This window comes from Onychostruthus taczanowskii, unplaced genomic scaffold (genome assembly GCF_017590055.1).
Source record: "Onychostruthus taczanowskii isolate IOZ18803 unplaced genomic scaffold, ASM1759005v1 scaffold49, whole genome shotgun sequence".
In the NCBI taxonomy this organism is placed as follows: Eukaryota; Metazoa; Chordata; class Aves; order Passeriformes; family Passeridae; genus Onychostruthus; species Onychostruthus taczanowskii.
The window spans coordinates 3,741,687-3,761,452 of NW_024502458.1; the positions used below are offsets into that span (position 1 = coordinate 3,741,687).

General features: G+C 39.3%; 1 protein-coding gene across 12 annotated transcripts in view; it reads left to right on the forward strand.

Annotated features, from left to right (window-relative positions):
• The window catches only part of SOX6 (SRY-box transcription factor 6), a 369,109-nt gene that overhangs the window by 272,049 nt on the left and 77,294 nt on the right, over nt 1-19,766 (forward strand). For 8 of the 12 annotated variants that reach the window (XM_041415103.1, XM_041415104.1, XM_041415107.1 and 5 more), the window contains 2 exons: nt 3,301-3,399; nt 6,362-6,441. In XM_041415103.1, coding sequence (XP_041271037.1) covers nt 3,301-3,399; nt 6,362-6,441 — 179 coding nt within the window. The remainder of the gene's footprint in view (nt 1-3,300; nt 3,400-6,361; nt 6,442-19,766) is intronic. The other 4 variants (XM_041415113.1, XM_041415112.1, XM_041415108.1 and 1 more) reach the window with 1 other exon arrangement.

Here is a 19,766-nt window from a genome sequence, read left to right on the forward strand (position 1 = left end):
ACTCTTTCATAGAGAGGGTTCTTCAAAGTCATTTCTGAGGAATATTTATGAACTTGACTGCTACTACCTGTACTCTTCTACTTTTGTGAGAAATGAAACTTTCACCTGCAGAACTGTCAGGTTAGACTTGCTGGTACCTCTGAGGGAAGACAGGAGATGGATTAACCCTTCAGATGCTTACAAATTTCTTTTAGGTTACATCTTTAAGTTCAATTATATTTTACTGCATTTTGGCATCGGCAAGACTGAGTTTTGACCCTGCCAGTTTTACTTGACATTCAGAAAATACAGTGAGAGGCATTTCAATAACAGCAGCAGTGGGGACTAAGTATGTTTGAGAGTGACTGTGTCATTTAGGGAACTTCGAATATTGTGTTCACAGTCACTTAATTTGCTTTGCCTGCAAAACAGGCTGGATATAAGCTGGCTCCAAAGTGGGAGCACTGCAGCAGTGTTAGTGTGACAGGACAGCCAGGATGAGAAGTCCTGCCTTGGTGTACAAGCAGGGTTATGATTATGTGTCCATGTCCATGCAGAAATATCTTCCTGGGCTAAATTGGGAACCAATTTCATGGCTGTTTAGTTCAGTGCCAAGGTAGCAGTTACTGAGTACTGCTGCAGATTTGCACACAAACGCTAGGCCTTGGAGGAATAAAATGGTATTCTTTAGCAAAATAGAGTAGTTTGTACACTCAACTGAAGGTCCTGTAGTAGACAGGAGAATTTATTAGGTTCTGAGACCCTTCCAGTACATGTCTTTCTGCTCATGAACTTCTGAGATCAGCAAATCATTAGGAGCAGAAAACTTAAGGACTTGCTGATACACAGCTATGATAATGCCTGACAGGAGAAACTTTCCTTCTGCCTGGCAGAATCTATAACACTGAGATGGCTGTAACCCTCCCCCCACAGTTTTTGGAGCTCTAGGAGGTGAAACAGGCCAAAGTTAGCAAGTGCTGATGACAAGTAATAATTGCATTAGAAAAAAAATCCCCAAAGTCCCATGCTTCCTTATGTATCTCAAAGTCATGTAATATAATTTTCCGGCATGGTAAGTACTAATTGAGAAATCAGAGCTGCATAGACCACCTAATTAATTTTTTATACATATTTCAGTATTTATACTGTATACCGGATTAATTAAAACTTTAGGGCGCTGTGCATCTCAAATGACTGTTGTGACTATTGACCTGCAGGCGTTTGACGAGCCTCGTAGAGTACCTGGTTGTGGGGGTTGCCACTTATTCCAGGGGGAAGCTGAGAGTGGCAGCTGTTAGGAAGCTAATACTTGCCCAGAGATGCTACACAGTTAATAGAATTATTTTGCATTCCGAGGAGAGCAAAGCAACTGGACTGGCTTTCTGACTGTGACCACTACACTTACAGCTTGGAACTGGTGGGCAGCATGGGTACCATTATACCTCCTCTCCCACTGCAGTTTTCCCTTCATTTAGCTAAACACATGCATCCAGAAAAACTTAGTGGGCTGGAGTATCCTTGAACCTGATTATTGTGTCCCCATTAGCGCCCTGGATCAAGAGGACAAGGCAGTGAGTAGGATGAGGAAGATAAGGATAAAGGAAGGGCAGTTCCCTCCTCCATATTTCAGTGACTAAAGCATTACTTCAGTCAAGTTTTGTGGCTGAGAGGGAAGAGGGAAGCATGATGATGATGGAGTAAAGATATAGAACAATGCTAGGTAGGAGCCAGACCATGAGCTGAGCAGATCTTAAACAGAGCTGTGGTTTGCTCTAAGCAGAGAGTGGGAGGGATGATGTCCATGCCAGTTTCATAATGGCAGTCCGTGAGACTTCAAAATGTATGATCACTTTTGCTTAAAAATGTCCTGCAAATATTTTGTTTTGTACCATTTCTTTGCCAGATCTGGAAAGTATCACTCAAAAAGATTATTGAAAATAAAGACATACATAGAGTAAAACTCAATTTAGACAGGTTTGTTGAGTGATATGCTGCAGTGTATTTTCAAAGCTTTTTTTTCATATTTCATACAAGAATAATATAAAGCCCATGATTAGCGTCGCCAAGAAACAGCCCCTATCTACTTACCTAGAACATTTGGCTTTATGCACAAAAATAATTTACAAGAGATTTTGCTATGTTGTGATGTAATGTGAAAATGGAAACTGTTTTCCTGGGTTGGTGGCAGAAACAGAGTCGACATTTTGGCTTGATTTCTGTTTCTAGTTGCACTTGGGCAAATCAGAGAAAGTAATATTATTAGGGAAAGCATGACAAAACTGTCAGGCTTATTGTCATCTGGCTGGACTTCAGAAGATTCCAATAGTGTGAAATATTTGTCATCAAACTAATTAAACTTCTTGATTACTGTAGCTAATCCACATAACTCACATAATCTTAGATGTTCTGGATTTCTCTGATATTTGACATTGCAATTTCCATTTGGAATAGGTCTTTCAGAAGTTTTTCCTAAAGTTAGTAAGGAGGTTTAGATTTTCCATATCTAAGTATTCTTTTTTTAGGTAAGTAAATAGGCTTCTCTTCCTCCTGGCAGGTGAAAACAGGAGGCACACACCAAATCCACTGTGTCCTGGTTGCCTGTGTGTCTTTTCATGGCTCCATGAGTCCTTTTTCTAATGGAAATTCCCCAGGACTGAGTTAAAGGCTGTCATGTGTCCCCTGTTGGGTTTTACTTGGTTGGAAAAAGGACTTTGTAACCTCGGGATTTGTTGTAGCAATCATATGTGCCTTAGTCCCAAATATTGATGTAAAAGCTGGAGATGATGGCAGGCAACTGGATATTGTCAGGTAGGGCTTTGTAGTGAAATGTGCAAATTTCATAATTTTGCAGACGTTACCTGCAGACAGAAAATTGCAAAATTGCTGGTTTTGCTGCAGCATGAGAATGGCAATAAGGCAGAGCTGCAGCAAACCCTACACAAGACAAAGGCACAACTGAAGCAGTGCCATGGGACAGGGGAGAGGCTCCACGGTATTCCCTCAGTCAGTTACCTCTGTTACAATCTTCCTCAACCCTGGTGGCTCTGGACAAGCAAAATTCATGCCCTGTGTGGGAATACTGTGTGAGTGTCCCTCTCTCTCCCTGCAGTATCCCCACAGCGCCTGAGGTATGCTTTGCTCAGGCTGTCCATGATGTCTGAAAGGATGGGGCCCTGGAACTGCTGACCTCTTGCAGCTCTTCCAACTCCATTTCCTCTCATTCTGTAGACAGACATCCCAAAATGGTGGGAACATCAGCAAGCCAAAAGCTTTGTAACTCAGATGAGGAGAGGCGGCTTATGTCTTACAATTGTGTTTTAGGAAAGGCTGGTAATAAGGCAGCACCTTCCCCCTACTCTGGGTCTCACAAAAGCCAGACATCCTTCTTTCCTCACAGCTCACAGAGCCTTGATCTGGAAGGTAAGTCTATACATCCTATAAATAAAGTCTGCTAAGCTTCATCTCTTCATCCAAGACAAAAAGAAACATTTACATTATTTCTGTGTAGAATAACACAGCACAATTGCTCACTGCTTTTATTCATTTGGAAATGTTGCTCAACCTGACAAACGAAACAGAAGTCTGGCATAATTTTCCATGGCTTGTAAACACCAATTTATATATAAACAACAGCAGCCAAATGTAAATAGACAATCAGCACAGCAAGGAGATTGAAAAGATCAGTTTGCAAAACATGACAGGTTTTCTTCTTCCAGCATTCTTCTTACTCCTGGTTATCAAAGGCCAGCACACACCAGCACTTAAGGCAGACCTGTTTGAACATGTCCTCCTGCCTTTTGTACAAATTTAAAAGAATGGATCCTCATGCAAGCACTCCAAATCGAGAAACAAATTTGAAAAAAATTGCTACAATACATTGACTGATTTCTTGCCAAGACAGCTATGGAGGAGCTTCTTGATCCATTCTTGCACTGAGAAAACAAGAGGGGGAAATATGTACCTCCGTAATTAAAAATTAAATCCAAGCACTCCTTGCATGCTCAGTTTGCTCAAGGGAGAAAGAAGTACCTTTGCTCTGCTTTTACTCCTCAGTGTCAACAAGGTACTCCAGAGCTGAAGGAGTATTAATTTTTCTTCTCAGCACAAAGATGCTGCTGACATACCAGGACTTTGCCATAATTTAACACATTAAAATGAGGGCAAAACCAGACAATATTGGGTTTTGATTACAGATAAATGCATAACCCTATGAATATTCTTCTTCCTGCAACAAGAGACAGCACTGTAGCCAGCAGGTGAGCAAGAGAACACTACAGGGTGTGGAGAAGATACTATTAAATTAACTGTGAAGCCAAAAACTCTGTGTGTGTGTCTTTGCGTGTGCGCATGTGGGTATAAAATATCTGGCTATTTCAAACCATAGGAGCATGACAGCTGTGAAAAAGGAGTGCCGCAGGGAATTCTTTTAGAGTTTGGTTTTTTTTAAAATATGTTTGACATGGAAAATGTTTTAGTACAAATAAAGCAACTGGTATTGAACTTAAAAAGTGTATGTGGAGGGGGAGGGAGAAAGAAGAGATTTCTGTGTGGAACAGGGATGAATAATTCATGATATTTAAAGAAAGAATGCCTCCGAAATGTTCTGCAAGGCAGTCCATGCTGATAAGTCAGATGGTTATTTTCCCCCCCATTTAAAGCATCATTAATTCAACATCTTTGTGATTTTTTTTAAAAAAACCTTGTAATATATTTCTGAAAGAAACATTATTTAACTTAGATTAGGATCTTATTTATTCAGATAATTTCATATAAATATCAAAGAGACAAGTGGAATTATTTAACCATAAAGAGACAGCTTAAGTACTTTAAGAAAATATTCTAGAAGACTTTTTCATTGGTTTTGTTTTTTAAAGAAAAAAAAAAAAAACCCAACATCATTGCACACTAAAATCAACCTCATGGAATGGGGAAAATAAGAGGAGATATTTTGAACATTACTCCATAGGACACCAGCACAATATAGTGTGAGTGAATGCATTGTAGCAGAGCTCCATATGCAATCAGAATCCAATTGTTACTGGACTGTGTACAAGCACATACTGTGCTCAATGGCCTGATGAGGTATTATGGATATGATGCAAAGAGACCTTGTGGATTAGACATGTACAATTTATTAAAAAAGTGAAACAACAAAACATTTTAACTGAACTGGATACAATCGAACATCATGAGGTAAAAAAGAAAGAATTCTGAGGAGTCTGGTGACTGCAAAGATTTTAGCTATTGTTATTTATTTGAGGGGGTGACAGAAAAAGTCTAGTTCTTGGAATGTCCTGACTATATTATACTGGATTTCTGCATTTCTCTTATTGCTATATTCTGCTTTCAGCATGGAAGATTTTGTGTAAAATGGACTGATTATTGTAAAAATATCTAAAAATGCACAGTCTGTTGAAATGTAACTTGCAGATAGTATATAACACTGATTTTAAATAAGTAGTTGGAGCCAAAGTGATATTCCATTAAATCACAGCTTCTTATCCATCACTGTATTCATTTTTATATTACAGATTACACTGCTAAGCTATTTCACTGTTTTTTTGTTCCCTACATTGACTAAGAGTTCAAATGGCACTGTGTGCTGCACATCACACAGTGAATGGGAACACCCATAGATATACTATAAGACATCATGTTACAATACTTAATTTGGAAATTTTAGTACCTGAACCTTCATGTAACTGAGCACCTGTCTAATCTATCAACTTCAGAAGGCCCCCAGATCTAAGAGAAAATTAAAACTATATTTCAAGCTATGTTAAAAGGTGATTTAATTGTGTTCTTCTCTATGACTACCTTAAGGGAGCTGTCCCAAGACAGAGAATCCCAAATCAAAACCAGAAACCTCAACCTGTGTTGACCCACCTGGATACATGTCCCAGGAGCCACTTGACACTGGGAAGAAATCACCCTGCTTTAAACAGGACTGATATTTCTTGGGTTATAACAGATTTTTAATCTTTTTATGAAACATGTGGTGAAAACTAATTTTTTTTTCTTTTTTTCTTTTTTTTTTCTGTGGGAGCCACTGGGGTTTCCTGGGGTATCTCATCTGTGCGTCTGTGGTTGCAAGACCCATTTTCTGCCCAGCCTTCCATGCTTGATTTGAACATTCGCTTTTGAAAATGAAAATCACGAGTATCATATTTATGTTTTGCCAGTTTGCCTACCAGCTATCTGCTAACAAAAAAAGTTCCAAGGGAGCATGGCAAGTCCGTGCCCAGCGAAGCCTTTTGTTTTTGCAGATGTTTAGGCTTAGAGGAGTGCTGGGGAGCTCAGGCAATCCTAGGGCCTTGTTTGCACTTGTCTGCTGCTATTCTCTGCTCATTGTCTGAACCTGCACGCATTGTTCTCCCGACAGGTGATAACTACCCTGTGCAGTTCATTCCATCAACAATGGCAGCTGCTGCTGCTTCTGGACTCAGCCCTTTACAGCTCCAGGTATGTGCCAGAACAAAAAAATGTGGGATGGAAGCCAACATTTTAGGGGAAAACTGCTAACCAGCTGTATGCTAAATAATAGCCTGAATGTTAAATAATTTTTGAGCACAGCCCAGGAGGATTAACACCTTATGTACTTACAGTACAGCAACGTGCAGCCAACCTTGATACTGTGAGTGAAAGACATTGTTCTGTGTGTTTTATACTGGCAGTTAATGGTATTTTTTTATTTATATAAACAGTTGATGGGAGATAAGTTCAAAGATCTTTTTGTACTTTATTTTCATGTGGTTGCTCCTCTGTAGCTGTAATGCACTGCCTATAATTGGAGCAGTCAGTGTATCCAAACAAAAGTGCATTATTGGGTTTTTCTTTTTTCCCTTTTTTTTTTTTTAACTGTGTGGTGCTGACAATACAATAAATTGCAAACTCTTTTAGCTTCTGTATTAAGGTAATCTCAACCTTTCTGTGCATTAAGCTGGTCAGGTGCCAAGCATGGCTAGTGACTTAGTTTGGCCATTTATTTATTTTTGGCACATATAGAATGAAATGTTGTGAAAGAAAGATTTATGTGCCATATTATTAGCTAGCTTCTTGTGGCAAGAAGTTTTTAATTTCAGAAGAAAGACACAACAATGTCATAAATAATGAAGAAACAGTCAAAAGCTTTCAGAGTTAAAATGTGTGGAAAGAAAGTGACAGTGAACATGAGAGGAAAGGCCATTAAAGATGCATGTAACTATTTACAAGTAAACCTTTGAAACCCCTATTTCAGTTAGGTTAGAGTCGAGTTCAGAAGCAAAGTAGGAATAAATTGTGCCTAGAGTAGCAAAGTATTGCCATGCTAATATCCAAATATCTACTTTGCTTACCTTTCTGTGATTAATTCTTTTTCCCAGAGGGGTCAAAACAGATAAAAAATCCTTTTCTCTTTACCCTATGATTATAGTCTTGCCAAATTAACTTTGGATAAGCAAAAAAATGGGGCCAGAACTTGTTAATGGACCTCTGCTCATTGGTGGTCCAGAGCTGACAAAAAAGACTCCTTGAGCCTGACCTAACCTCAAATCCACATTTGAAAAGAGAACACCTTGACTCTGCAGGCAAAGATCTCTGAAAAATCGTTTTGGGTCTAATAATGTGATGTTAAGACTGTACCTTGGACAGGATTGAAACCAAAGGGGAAGTTGCTCAAAAGGAAAAATAGCAGGTATCTTTAGAAAGCCAGTATTTGACTACTTATTGAAGCAAAAGTCTTATTAGCTTTAGTTGGGAAAATACTGCAGAAATCAGCTTTGTGAATAGAGAGACTATTTTTGCTGCCTTTGAAATGCACTAAAACAAATAGTGAGCCTACACAAGACTGCAAGGCAGAAAAGGATGAAAACTGTTCAACTGTCAAAGAAATGGGATCTAAACCACAGACATTCCTGCTTTTCTTTTACATGATCCATTTGTAACTTGACCCACATATTTGCACATCAGACTTGATCTGAACCTACCGCAATAATGCATTTTCATTAATTTGCAGAAATGATAGACTGAGTTATTAAACATGACGAGAACAATTAGAGAGAAAACAACCAGCAAAAATGTGTGCTAGTCAATTCAGGAACATTCAGGCTTTGGGGTCTGAATTTCCATTTAGGCATATTTGCTGTAAAAGAATTTTTTTGTTTTCGTGTTTCCCCCCCTCTCTATTTTGTTTGAATTTCATCTCTATGGGATTTCAAAACCTTTAATATTTCATGGTTATAAGAGCTTAAATAACAGAACACTTAACCTTTGGCTGATACCTGCTCATCAGATTGTAAAAGTGCCTGAACTAAATTTTATTTACTCCTACTATTAATTTTCTCTTTGTGTCAATTCTCTGTGTTCCCTAAATGTGCACTTATTTGGGTGTGTTTGTTGGAGAGAATTTGTTGTTATACCTGATGCGTCATGAAGACTGTTAGGGGTGTAGCATTTCAGCTCATTTTTCCATCTTTGCTTCCCTTCCCCCTTCTTTCTCTGTTCTGCTTCCTTTCTTCCATGCACCCCACCCACTTATTTATTTACGTGAATGCTGTGACCATGGTATCTGAGTATTTCCCAAGTGCTTAAAAATACTGATCACAAAACGAATCTCTGTTCCTTTCAGCCAGTGGGAGAAATAGCTAATTTATTTGCAGGTTTGGTTTTGTTACTACATGTGAGTGTGTGTGTAATATCCATGTTTGGAGAACCTGGGGAGGGAAAGCTATATCAAGCAAAAGAGTTTTGCAGTAGCTCTAACATTTCAACTTTACCAGGGCAGTATTATTAATTCCAAAATTATTTTCTATAATCTGTGTCCAGCTAAGGAAATTCTGCCAGCTTCAATCTTGTAATCTCCCCTTTATTTTTGTACTTATGTTTTCTTTTATTTGGATGATCATGTTCTGGGTAAGAGGTAGCAGAAAATTTTTGTTCTCATTTTCCTGTGTGTTAGGGCAACTTCTATGCAAGCTCTGAATCTAATAGAACAGAGAACCATTTTTTTACGAGGTACATCATGTCACAATAGCAATTATTTCACAGAGGATATTTCCAGTGGGCAATTGCTAATTAATGATTTTTCTGTCTTATTCAAGCTATTGTTATCAAAATGTAGTTTCTCTGAATTCTATATTCATGTTCACCAGTGGATTATGTATCTCTATGAGTACAAAAAGCTTTACTGAAATAATATACAGCAGTTTCTCAAGTAGCTAGTTTGACATTCGTGGGTAGTGCATTAAAAAATAAAAAAAGAAAAAAAATTTCTCCTTCAGCAACAGACCAGTTTGACCCATCTTCTCTGTAGTTTTTTGATCACATTGATCAGCTCACGGTAAATACCACTAATATTCACTTGTAGCTTTCAGTATCCTGAAGTGAAATAGCACCTACCACACTTTTATGCCAGTCCAGGTTCCTGCATTGGTGGCTGGCTCTGCTTTGGATTGATACCAGATCGTTTCTTTTGATCTGTATACTGGTCTCATGAAGGTGTCATTGACAAAGACTCTGTGCTCCATACTTCCCATTGGCATCTCAGCCCCGTCTCACCAGTTTTCTCAACAAATCAGCCAAAAATTTAAATAATATGCATGACAGGACCAAGCCTTGTTAGGACTCTTGGCATGAGAGGGGACCTAGATGATGAGGGATCAGTTCTCCTAGGTATAGTCTGATCAGAAAAAACAAGCTATTTCTGTTCACCCCTCCAGCCTCAAACAATTGTGGGTGAGTAGTTTGCAGGTTTATTACCAAACACACCTGTGGCACGTGAAACAGTTCTGATACCTGTGTGTAACAAAAGCTTATTGCTTTAATTAACCAGCATGAGCTGTAAAACCTGTTGATAATTTTCCTTTTGCTCCTTTTCACATACACCTTCTCTGGAGTTTTCCCTCTTTCCCATTTCCCTGAACTTTTCCCCAAGCTGTCAAATGACTGCGCTGATATTAAGAGGTCCTAGAGATGTGTGGCCAGCAGTCTTGCTCAGTGAGTGGACTTGGTCACAAAATGGGTTTTCCAGCTCTCATGCTGCTGGTAGCAGGAACCTAGTTACTGCCAGTGGTGGCAGAGGTGGCACCTGTATGTCCTTACTTTCAAACAAGGAATGTTACTGTATGCCGTTTAGGGTTTAAAAATCCCCCCTGCCTTCATTCTTACATATTTCTACAAAACTGTCTAGGAGATAAATAAGGAAGTGTCGCAACTCTCTCAACCACGTCTGATAAACTGTTGATAGAAATGGAAGCATTACAATGATGCTAGCTGGAGCTATTCCTAAACAAAGTGAGCTCTAGGAAAAAAAAAAGCAAAACAAAAAAGCTTTCCTTCATAACTCTTTCCCCAAACTATTTGTGTAATTTGTCCTTCAGAATTTATCGCTTATAACACTAATGATCCTTGGCGAATCTTAACTATAGTTGCAGCTGTGTTCCTGGAACCTGAAGTTTTTATAATACAGTTTGAAAAAAAAAAAAAGACAAAATTTTAACTAAACACACATTTGCCTATTTGTTTTCTGTCCTCCCATCTTATCCCTCTTCTCCATACTCTCTTCTAGCTGCAGACGAAGTAAATGACCTTTTTTTATTCTGCTGGGTGCAGATCCAGTGTACTGCTGAAGCATTGCATAGCCTGCCTCAGGGGCACAATATTAGTAGAGGGAAGGCCAAAGAATGCTATTTTTAGTTGAACAGTTCAGCAGATGGAGGCATGAATACTCGTATATCTGGAAGTTGAGGGGTTTGAACCATTAATTTTGATAATGTATTTAACCCTGGGAACAATCAGAAACTGTAACTCCAAGGTTACAATGCTTTTGACCTTTAGAGAACAGAGGGCACTTGGTACAGTAAACAATATATTACATTTCTACTTATTCCAATTCTCTCACACGTATAAATTTCAGGGCATAGTTGACATTTGCTTTCCTCAGCTATTTTAGTGCTGGTCCTCAAAGTAAGTCAAGAAGAATGCAGGAAAGAGGCCAATGTAATGCGACAGTCATGTAAATATGGCCTTTAAATAGCTAAGTTGTTAAACGTGTCCCTTTGTGAAGAAATATTATTTCTCAGGAACCAGAATCTGGGTGACTTATTATTTCAATGAAGAAGTTGTTTTAGTGGATGGCTGCTCTTATGGAGTCTCCTCTGTATGCTGTAACCTTAACATGATTTTTCAGTGGGGCTAATGTGATCTGATAGTGAGAGCTCACACTGGAGGTGATTTGGTCCCATTCTGGTACCACATCATGCAAAGTGATGTACCTGCCTTATGTCTTACTAAATGATGCATGCTCCTCTTCAACAAATATAGCAGTTAAATATCACGCAGCTTAAGTATTTCTAATTAAAATATCTCCATGTGTCAGCATATTGGTAATGTATTATTTTAATCCATTTATTTTGTTTATGAAACAGTGACATATGTTTAGATTGTGAAATATATGAGCCTTAAAAATCACTTTATTGAAGAAAATTAATTTCTACAATGCTGTCTCAGTAATGTGTTCACTCACCCAGTCAGTCACTGGCAGGGCTGCCAGTCTTAATGTTGGTTAGACACAGTTTAACAGTTTTATCTGACATAACACTCTCGGATGTAGGCAGTAATAATTTTTTCAAATGCAAAAAACCATGGGTTTTTCCATTTTCTTTTTCCTTTCTCCTTTTTTCCCCCTTTTTTTTTATCACAGTGAAGAATGGGGATTGGGTAAATATGAGAGAGATTTGTTGAGACCAATAAAAATTAAAAACAGCTAGTTACCTTTTCAAAGTTAGACACTGTAATTTGTTTGTCAGCAGGTAGATGTTTGGGTCAGCACTGTGAGTGAGTGACTGTCAGCGGGAATTCCTACAAGACAAGTAATTTCCCTCAATGTATTACTGACAGATTGCTCACTTCTTCAAATCACCAGAGAAAACAAACTTAATATTGTTACAGGCAGAGTTTCTGTCTTCATTAGCCTTATAGAATGATTTTATCTGGCATTCAAAGACTACTGAGCTCTAGGTGGACATATTTTAACAGAATGTTCCTTATTATGATACAGTGAATAGTGGTCTAAATTAAGGGGATGGTGTGTGCAAATTTCAGCATATGGAAGTAGTAAATTACATATTTTGGTCCTTTTCTCATGTAGAAATTTAGGTTGTAGCAGAGAAAGGAGGGAGGTTGAAAGAAGATTTTATTAAGGCTCTGAGAGACCAAGCACGCCCTTTAATAGAAATAAAATTAAAAATATGCCAACCTTGCAATACTCAGGAAAATTTAATTAAAATCAATGAAATAGTTATACTTGTGCCTTTCCTTACTTGAATGTTTATGTCTCTGTATGTAATATCTGTGTTATCAAGTTGAATTATATCAGTGGCAGTATCAATGAAAATGATGTCATGGAGTCAATATTTTACCATATGACCTCCTTTCTTTGCAAAATTTCGTAGTACTCTGTCTTCTCCTACTCCTTCTCATCTTCAGCCCTGAATTATCTGGTAAAGTGATTTTCATCAGGAAAGGACAGCCTGTCAAAATTGAGACTTTTTGCAGTAAAATACCACTTATGATTAATTTTTTCCCCAAGAGGATTTTCCTAGCTCCCCCAGTAACATCACAGGGAATAGGAATCTCACTCTTCTCTTCTAGTTGGCAAAAATGGACAGACAAACAGAGCCATTGGCCAGAGTAATCAGCCTGGTGCAGCAGCATTGCAGCTGCAAGAGCCTTTTCTCACCCATTTCATGCCCTGCACCTCCAATAGCTGCTTTAAGCAGCATGCCTTGGTTACTCTTCTTCTTGCCTACTGGAATGGTGTCATGTTATTTAATAAAAAATTTATGGCAATGTTTAAGAAAGAGATGGTTCCTATAGTCTGTAGCAGGTTCATTCCAGGGCTGATGTTTCCTCCCACTGCAGGAAGGAGAGTAGCCACCAGACTGTCGCCCAGCCTGGCACAGCTCTCCTTCTCTTCCCTTCAGATGCCCAACCCCTCCTCCACCTTGGGAAGGGCTTCTGTCCTGCTCTCCTCTCCCAGGAGGGAAGACTTTTCAATCTGGCAGCTAGGGATGAGGCTCCTGGCAGGATTCCCACCTTTTGCACCCTTAGATCTCACCAAGCAGGACAGCTGCCTTCCAGTCCCATATGCTGTTCCAGGGAGAATTTACCATTGAGATCCTCAGTGGTGCAGACATCAACTCACTTATCAGGAAACTTGTATGTTTAAAAGGATATCGTGCTTGTAGGCTGGATGGCAGGAGGTTTCCTGCATCTCTTCAGTCTATATCAAGGCAGAAGCTGGAGCCCAAGTGACTGGGAGAGGCTGAGCCCCCAGCATCAACAAGACGTTCTTGCTGCCTTAACCACTGGCTGCCCCTCGCTGAAAGCCCAGGCTCTATTTTAAAATCATTGTGCTTTGCAAAGCTGCCTCCCTGGGGTATGTAGTCACTCAGAAGCCAGTAAGAAGCAAATAAGTTACTGCTGCATTTACTGACAGAGCACCAGAGGCACCAGTACTACAGAGTGCCATCAGGGGATGAGCAGGTTTTTTAAATCTCTTTTAAAACTGTGGCATCCCTTTGGGGAATAGGCTGACTGTGAGGCATACTCTGAGCTGGCAGTTGGATTCCTTCAAGCTTTCTAGAAATGTATATGGTGTGTGCCTTACAGGAATTAGCTGCAAGTGAGTATGTTTCTGGAATTTTATTATACTTCTGATAACCGTAGAGCAAGCTGCTTAATTTGGCTACAAATTACAAACATGAAGGATTTTTTCCTGTGACGATGTTAACATGTTTGGTTGTTTAGGAACGAAGCAGGAACCAGATTAAAGACAAAAATGTCTTTAAAGTTAGGTCTGTGCACAAGGAAAATAATATATGCCAGTATTATCATTCCATCCTTACTAATTCCTAGAGAAAAAGAAAACTTACCTTTAATCTGAACTAAAAGTCCTAATAACCAGGGTAGTTTAGATTAGAGTTTCTAGGTGTAAACTAACACACATATGTGTGCTCAAAGGAAGCAGAAAAATTCTCTTAAAGATGCCTGGACCCGAAAGGTATCACCACCTGCTTAATTTCTGAGGGTCTTTGATTAGAAGAGCATATGCCCTCCCACTGACCCAGTTAAAAAAAAGAAGGAAATTCATACAAAATGAGATAAAACTCATCAAATCAGTGTGCAGACAATGCTATCACCAAGTTGAAGAGGCTTTACGGATGGTGAAATGGAAATGGTGTGGCCTTCAGGGCACTGCTTGTTTAAAATGTGTTTGGTCTGTGATGTTTTTAGAATCCATATGATTGAGGAGCTAGGAAAGTGTCCTTGCTAGAAAGTATTGGATTCATCTGTCTGTTCCTCAGACTCAGCATGAAGGCTGCATATGGCTGAAGGCACACCAGAAGGTTTGCATGTCAGTCCTGAAAAAGACAGGAGGGAGGAGCGTCTTCAGGCGTACAAGAAGATCACACATCATGCTTAAATTTCACTATTAAGGAATTATTTGAGACTTAAAAGAATCTGTCACAAAATCTAGTGAAGTAGACTTAATAGGGCGCGTATTTTAGTGTTGGCCATGAATTACAGCAAAGCATGAAAACAAATGGAAATGTATTTCAGGTGTAGGAATAGTGAGTGTGCTGTCAGGTCCACTGGCATTTTTGGAAGTGAAGTGAGAAATCAAAGAGGCAAAGTACTTCCAATGCAGTTGAATCATTTGTGCTGGGCTCTAGACACAGAACAAGTCACCAGGTTTAACCAGTTTGCAGTGTTATTTAATAACACTTCTGTGAACTGTCCAGGGTCATTCATCCAGTACAGGCCCTCTCTTCTGCTGCTCTTTTCAGCACCTTGGGAAGGGTTGTTCAGGCCCCATAACCTATTTAACCCTGTCCCAGCACTGCTGCTGAAGTATCATCACACCCACTGCAGTTCAGAAAGCACAGCAATCTTACACCAAATTCACATTTGCTGGTGTAAAATACATCATCTTCCAATGAATTTATAATAGTAAGTTCCCAGCTACCTGGTTTTGAGGTGCAAATGTGATTTTTTTTTTCTTAGATGTAATTTTTATAAGCACCATTTGAATATGTTTTGCATAATTTTGTGTGTACTTCCTATAAGGAAATTATTTAATTTTCCTTGAAGGTGCATGAAAGTTCAAAATATATGGTAAAAGATCAGTGTGAGCAATCTGCTAAGCATCCTGTAAAGCACAATTATTTCTAATGCTTTAAAGTACCTGTAAGCGGGGCTTGTTTTCTGCTGCACAAAGAAAACATTTCACTGTTTTCTGCATTTAAATATACATTTTAACTATGTTGACTTATCAGGTAACGCAGCAGGCTGAACAGGGACAAACCATTTTTAATGGTATGTTAATTGAATGGGATGCTAGAGATGCACCTGAGTGACTTTTTTTCCCAGATGTGCCCCAGCTGACTGATAAAGCTTCTCCTGATCAGTAGAGCCAGTATATATTTATTATGTCCCTGTCTTCTGTCCATTTTTGCTAGTGAAAATTGTAGAATGGCTGCGAGCTACCACAGGAACTGTCTCTCTTATAAAAGTAAGAAAACATTGCAGTTTCAAATCCCAAGCAGCACTTTCAAATATTCAGCTCTTAAATGTAGAGTTGCCTCAGCATCTTCTCACAAGACGGGGATTCAGATGTGGGAATTGGGAGAGGCAGTTGAAACGGGATTCTTCCTTTTGCCTGACTTGCACCCGTTTATTGCGGCGATGGTGTCTCGTTATTCTGCCATGGGAGCACGTAGGAATTTAATTGTTGAGCTTTTGCCTCTCATGTGCTTAGCAGTGGTGAGTGCTCAGATTCCCTCTTCTGTGTCTGCACAGTTCTGCAAGGGAAATGCTGCAACGTCATGGTAAACAATTTCTCCATCTGGATGGTCAGAGAGGGAATGAACCCACAAATCTATGCCAGATTTTAGGAGATATATCTGGAGAAGGTTTGCTGCCCCTTATATTCCTCCCCCCCCCCCCCCCCCCCCCAGACACATCTTCCAACCTAAGTATTTCCCCCCCCCCCCCCCCCCCCCATGTCCTGGTTTCTTTTTTTCTTGCTTATGCCTCAGTTTTCCTGTGTGCCACCAGGGTGACAGACCTAGACTGTGTACACTAGAAGCAACAATTGCAGAAGCATCTCCTATAGGATTAGGAGAATAATGATGTTTTTAGACCCCTTCAGCTAAAATTGTGTGCATTACTGGCAGTCGTACCAGTGACATGGACATGTGCTCACCAGGAAACTCATTCACCAACTCATTTCACACAGCTCAACAAGCAGTTACTCATAATTGCTTGTAATCCTGCTGACATGAGACTGAATGAAACTCCTGACTTTTCTCACAAAGCCCATCTATGTGTTAACGTTTTTTGAAAGAAATATCAGAAATTCTGAAATGCAAAATTTGAAAAGCTTTGATAGCTATCATCCCTTCAGCAAACTTACTGTAATTAATTGCTTTTCAATCATATAATTTTTCTCCCCTTATGTTGGGGGTCCTCCTTTTTTGCTCTAGTTTTAGTGCAGAAGACATTTCTATAGGTGAAGTGTGTGAAATGAATTTGTGAGGCAGCTGCTTTTCATATAGACCTCTCACATTTATTGTAAAAAATACTTTATATTAGTAGCAAGGGATAAAACCCAGAGTTTTAAGGAAGAGCTTCTGAAAGAATACCAGAAAACATTTAAAATTCTTCTTATGAATAATCTGATTTACAGTGCACCAGAGAAGGTAATAGTAGGATAGCATAAAGTGAATGAAAAAACCTGTGCTCTGATGTAACCATCTGGTTATATTTTCATATTTTTCTGATAGATCTGGATATATTTTGCTTTAGGTAAGTACTGCTTATTCGCTTTCTCTGGATATATAAGGAGTTTAAAACACCAGAGCCTTTGTTTGCAGGTGTGTTTAGAGCCATGCTGCCTGGTCCTTCCTTCGTGAGCTTGCCAGTCTGTTACCTTTAGTGCCATCCTCAATTTTTGTAAGGAAGAATTTATGCTACAAAAATGCCAGTAGCAGCTACAAATTCGAATAGTAGCAAACACAGAAAAAAATCACATACAGATTTATCTTGAACATTTCACTTTTTTTCTTGAAAAACATAATCTGCTGGAAACTTCAAATTACTTTTTCAAGCAAATGCAGTTGTCCTTTTCTGTGACTGGCTTTCTACCATAGGTATCTAAGCAGAATGTCTCACAGTTATTTTGTAAAATAATAAAAAATGTGGAAGATTCTTTGCAAAATTTCAAGATGCCTAGTGCAATATATAATCTGGGACAACAACATAGATAAGTCTATTGTGTTCTTTTCCGTGCATGGTAAAAACCAGGAGAATTGTGATCAAAAAGTAGCATATCAGTCATCTGACAGCATTAAATGAAGCAATGCAAATCTTTGTGCTTAAGAGAAAGGTTTTACTGATGTTCCTTCTATCTTCCTGCAGAGGAAATGGTGATAGATATTTGATAAAGTATTTTTTCTTGATATTTACAATATTTTATTAGAACAGTGGTTTTATTAATGCCCACATTTATATTCACTAGGAGTACCTGATGGTTGTATTCAGAGGTACCTAGTTCAAGTGCTGTGGCATTGCAGCAGCAGTGGGTCCATTTCAGAAGGAGCACAGGGAAGATGATGGCTTGTTCAGGTGCACTGAGAGTGTTCAAATGGAAGGTCTGAGGGATGATTCCTCCTTCCTGGGTCCAGGTGCTCACCCCATGCTGAGGTGGGACAAGACAGAATTCACTGCCTCCCACCCTCTGTGCTCCTGAGGTGAGCTGTGTCCCCAGGCCGGCCAGGGAAAGGGTGAGCTGGGAGGTTGCACTGTGAGAGTGCAAGATTCCTGCCTTAGCAGCCTCTCATTAGGTCCTCCTCTGGAGAAAAATGCAGCAGGGAAAAAAGAGGCGCTCTCAGTTTGGGCTTTGATCTTGCTTTCATAAACAACTCAATGAATTTGCATGGGAGCAGGCAACTATTCCATTATTGTCACGAGTGAAAATACAAGAGAATAGATACACAAAGTGGGAGAGATGAGAACAGTTAGCAGTCCTTTATTCCTTGTCAGAACTTAATCTAGATCAACTAAAATGTTTGCTGTTTTTTGTCGTGTCTCAAGATAAAGTGTCAATGTTTACATACTCCTTTCTTTTAGACAAAAGATGCTTATTGTTTTTGAGCCCCTCAGTTACTATCTACAGGAAATTATAAATATGTAGGAGATGCCTAAGTTTGTCTCATTTTTAAGTTGTGATTTTGGCTGTTTTTATTTTCTTTTCTATAAAGAGCAGTTGCTATAACCACAACAAGCACTTTGTGTTACGTGCTTCTGTGCTTTCCCTTATTTTTGTCCTTTTCTTACACCACAAAGAATTGAACCAGAGTGAAGTTAGTAAAATGAGAAGCTAATGAGTTCTGGGCTGTTGCCCCACTTAGGGGAAAAAAAATTAAATATATGGTGTGTATAAAGTGGCTGTTTTTTAATTTTTTCTTTTTTAATTATCACATTGTCCTTCCTGATATCTGCTTGATATAGAATTTTTAGGGACATGTACAGTGAGCTGTGAGCTGTGCAACTGCAGCATTTCCCTCCTGGCCTCCCTCACTCCCTACTTTGCGCGGCCGCCTCGGTGTATCCGGCAGGTTGGGCGCCAGCAGATGAAACAGATGTTTGGGCCATACTGGGACGGAGCAGCATGCTGCATCAGGACCTGGATATTCCTCCTGACATCTGGATGCTGCTGGGCTGGGAAGCCTGCCTTGGGCCGGGAGGCTGGAGGAGCCTTGTGGCACTAAACATAGGGTCCTCGCTGCGCTTTAAGCGATTAGTGCACTGGAGCAGCAATAATGCTGAATTATCGCTTGGTTGCGTTCTTCTAAGGAATCTTGGGACAAAGGGATAGTCAAGGAGGAGTATTTACGGTAAAGTCATGTTCAGAAAGACAAGACTAATTGCCAAGTGTTAAAAAAGCTTGCCTTCACCTGATAGTAAAATTATTATGAGTACTTTAGGAAACTTTTTTTACGAAGCAGCAAACAAATGGCCCGCACAAAAGCCTCCTTTTTTAATTTAAAATCACTAAGATGAAAAAACGACAATTTCAGCTACTTTCCAATTTCATGCTCTAGTCAAATTGTAGGGAGCAGACAACAAAATGTGACTGAATACAGGAAATTGTAGGTAAACTAATGTGCATGCCTACTAGAGACAAAAATGTGAACTTCTAATAGCTGCAGGGAAGGATATTAGGTATGGAAGCTGTCTGACTTATGCATCGACTCTTTATAGTTTCACTTTATCAAGCTGAAAATTCTGCTGTATGTGCTGCTACAGCCTAAATTGTCTGCTGCTGCACTTTCCTTTATGATGTGTGTTATTTAAACACAATAGACATAGTCTATTGCATGGAAATAGGTGTTTAATGTTTAGTGATTACTGGCTGTTGGATAAAATAGCATTTAGCATGTTTTTCCCCCTCCCTGCTCCCAGTAAATTTTTTATTGTTAAGACCAATGGGTTTAAACAAGGGCCCTCCCAAACAAAATACAGCTTTTTGGAGAGTATGAGGTAAGAGTTGAAGAAGACCAGTTTGTTGGTCTCATTTAACCTCCAGTATTCTGAAGGGGTTATATTTAATTAACACTGGCTAAAGGCCTGACCTAAGAGACAACCAAAAGTGATTGAACTGCATTTTCAGATCTAGGCTGTAATCTGTTGGGAAAGGAATAATAATAATAATAATAATAAAAATTAGAAAGCACCATTTGCTGAAA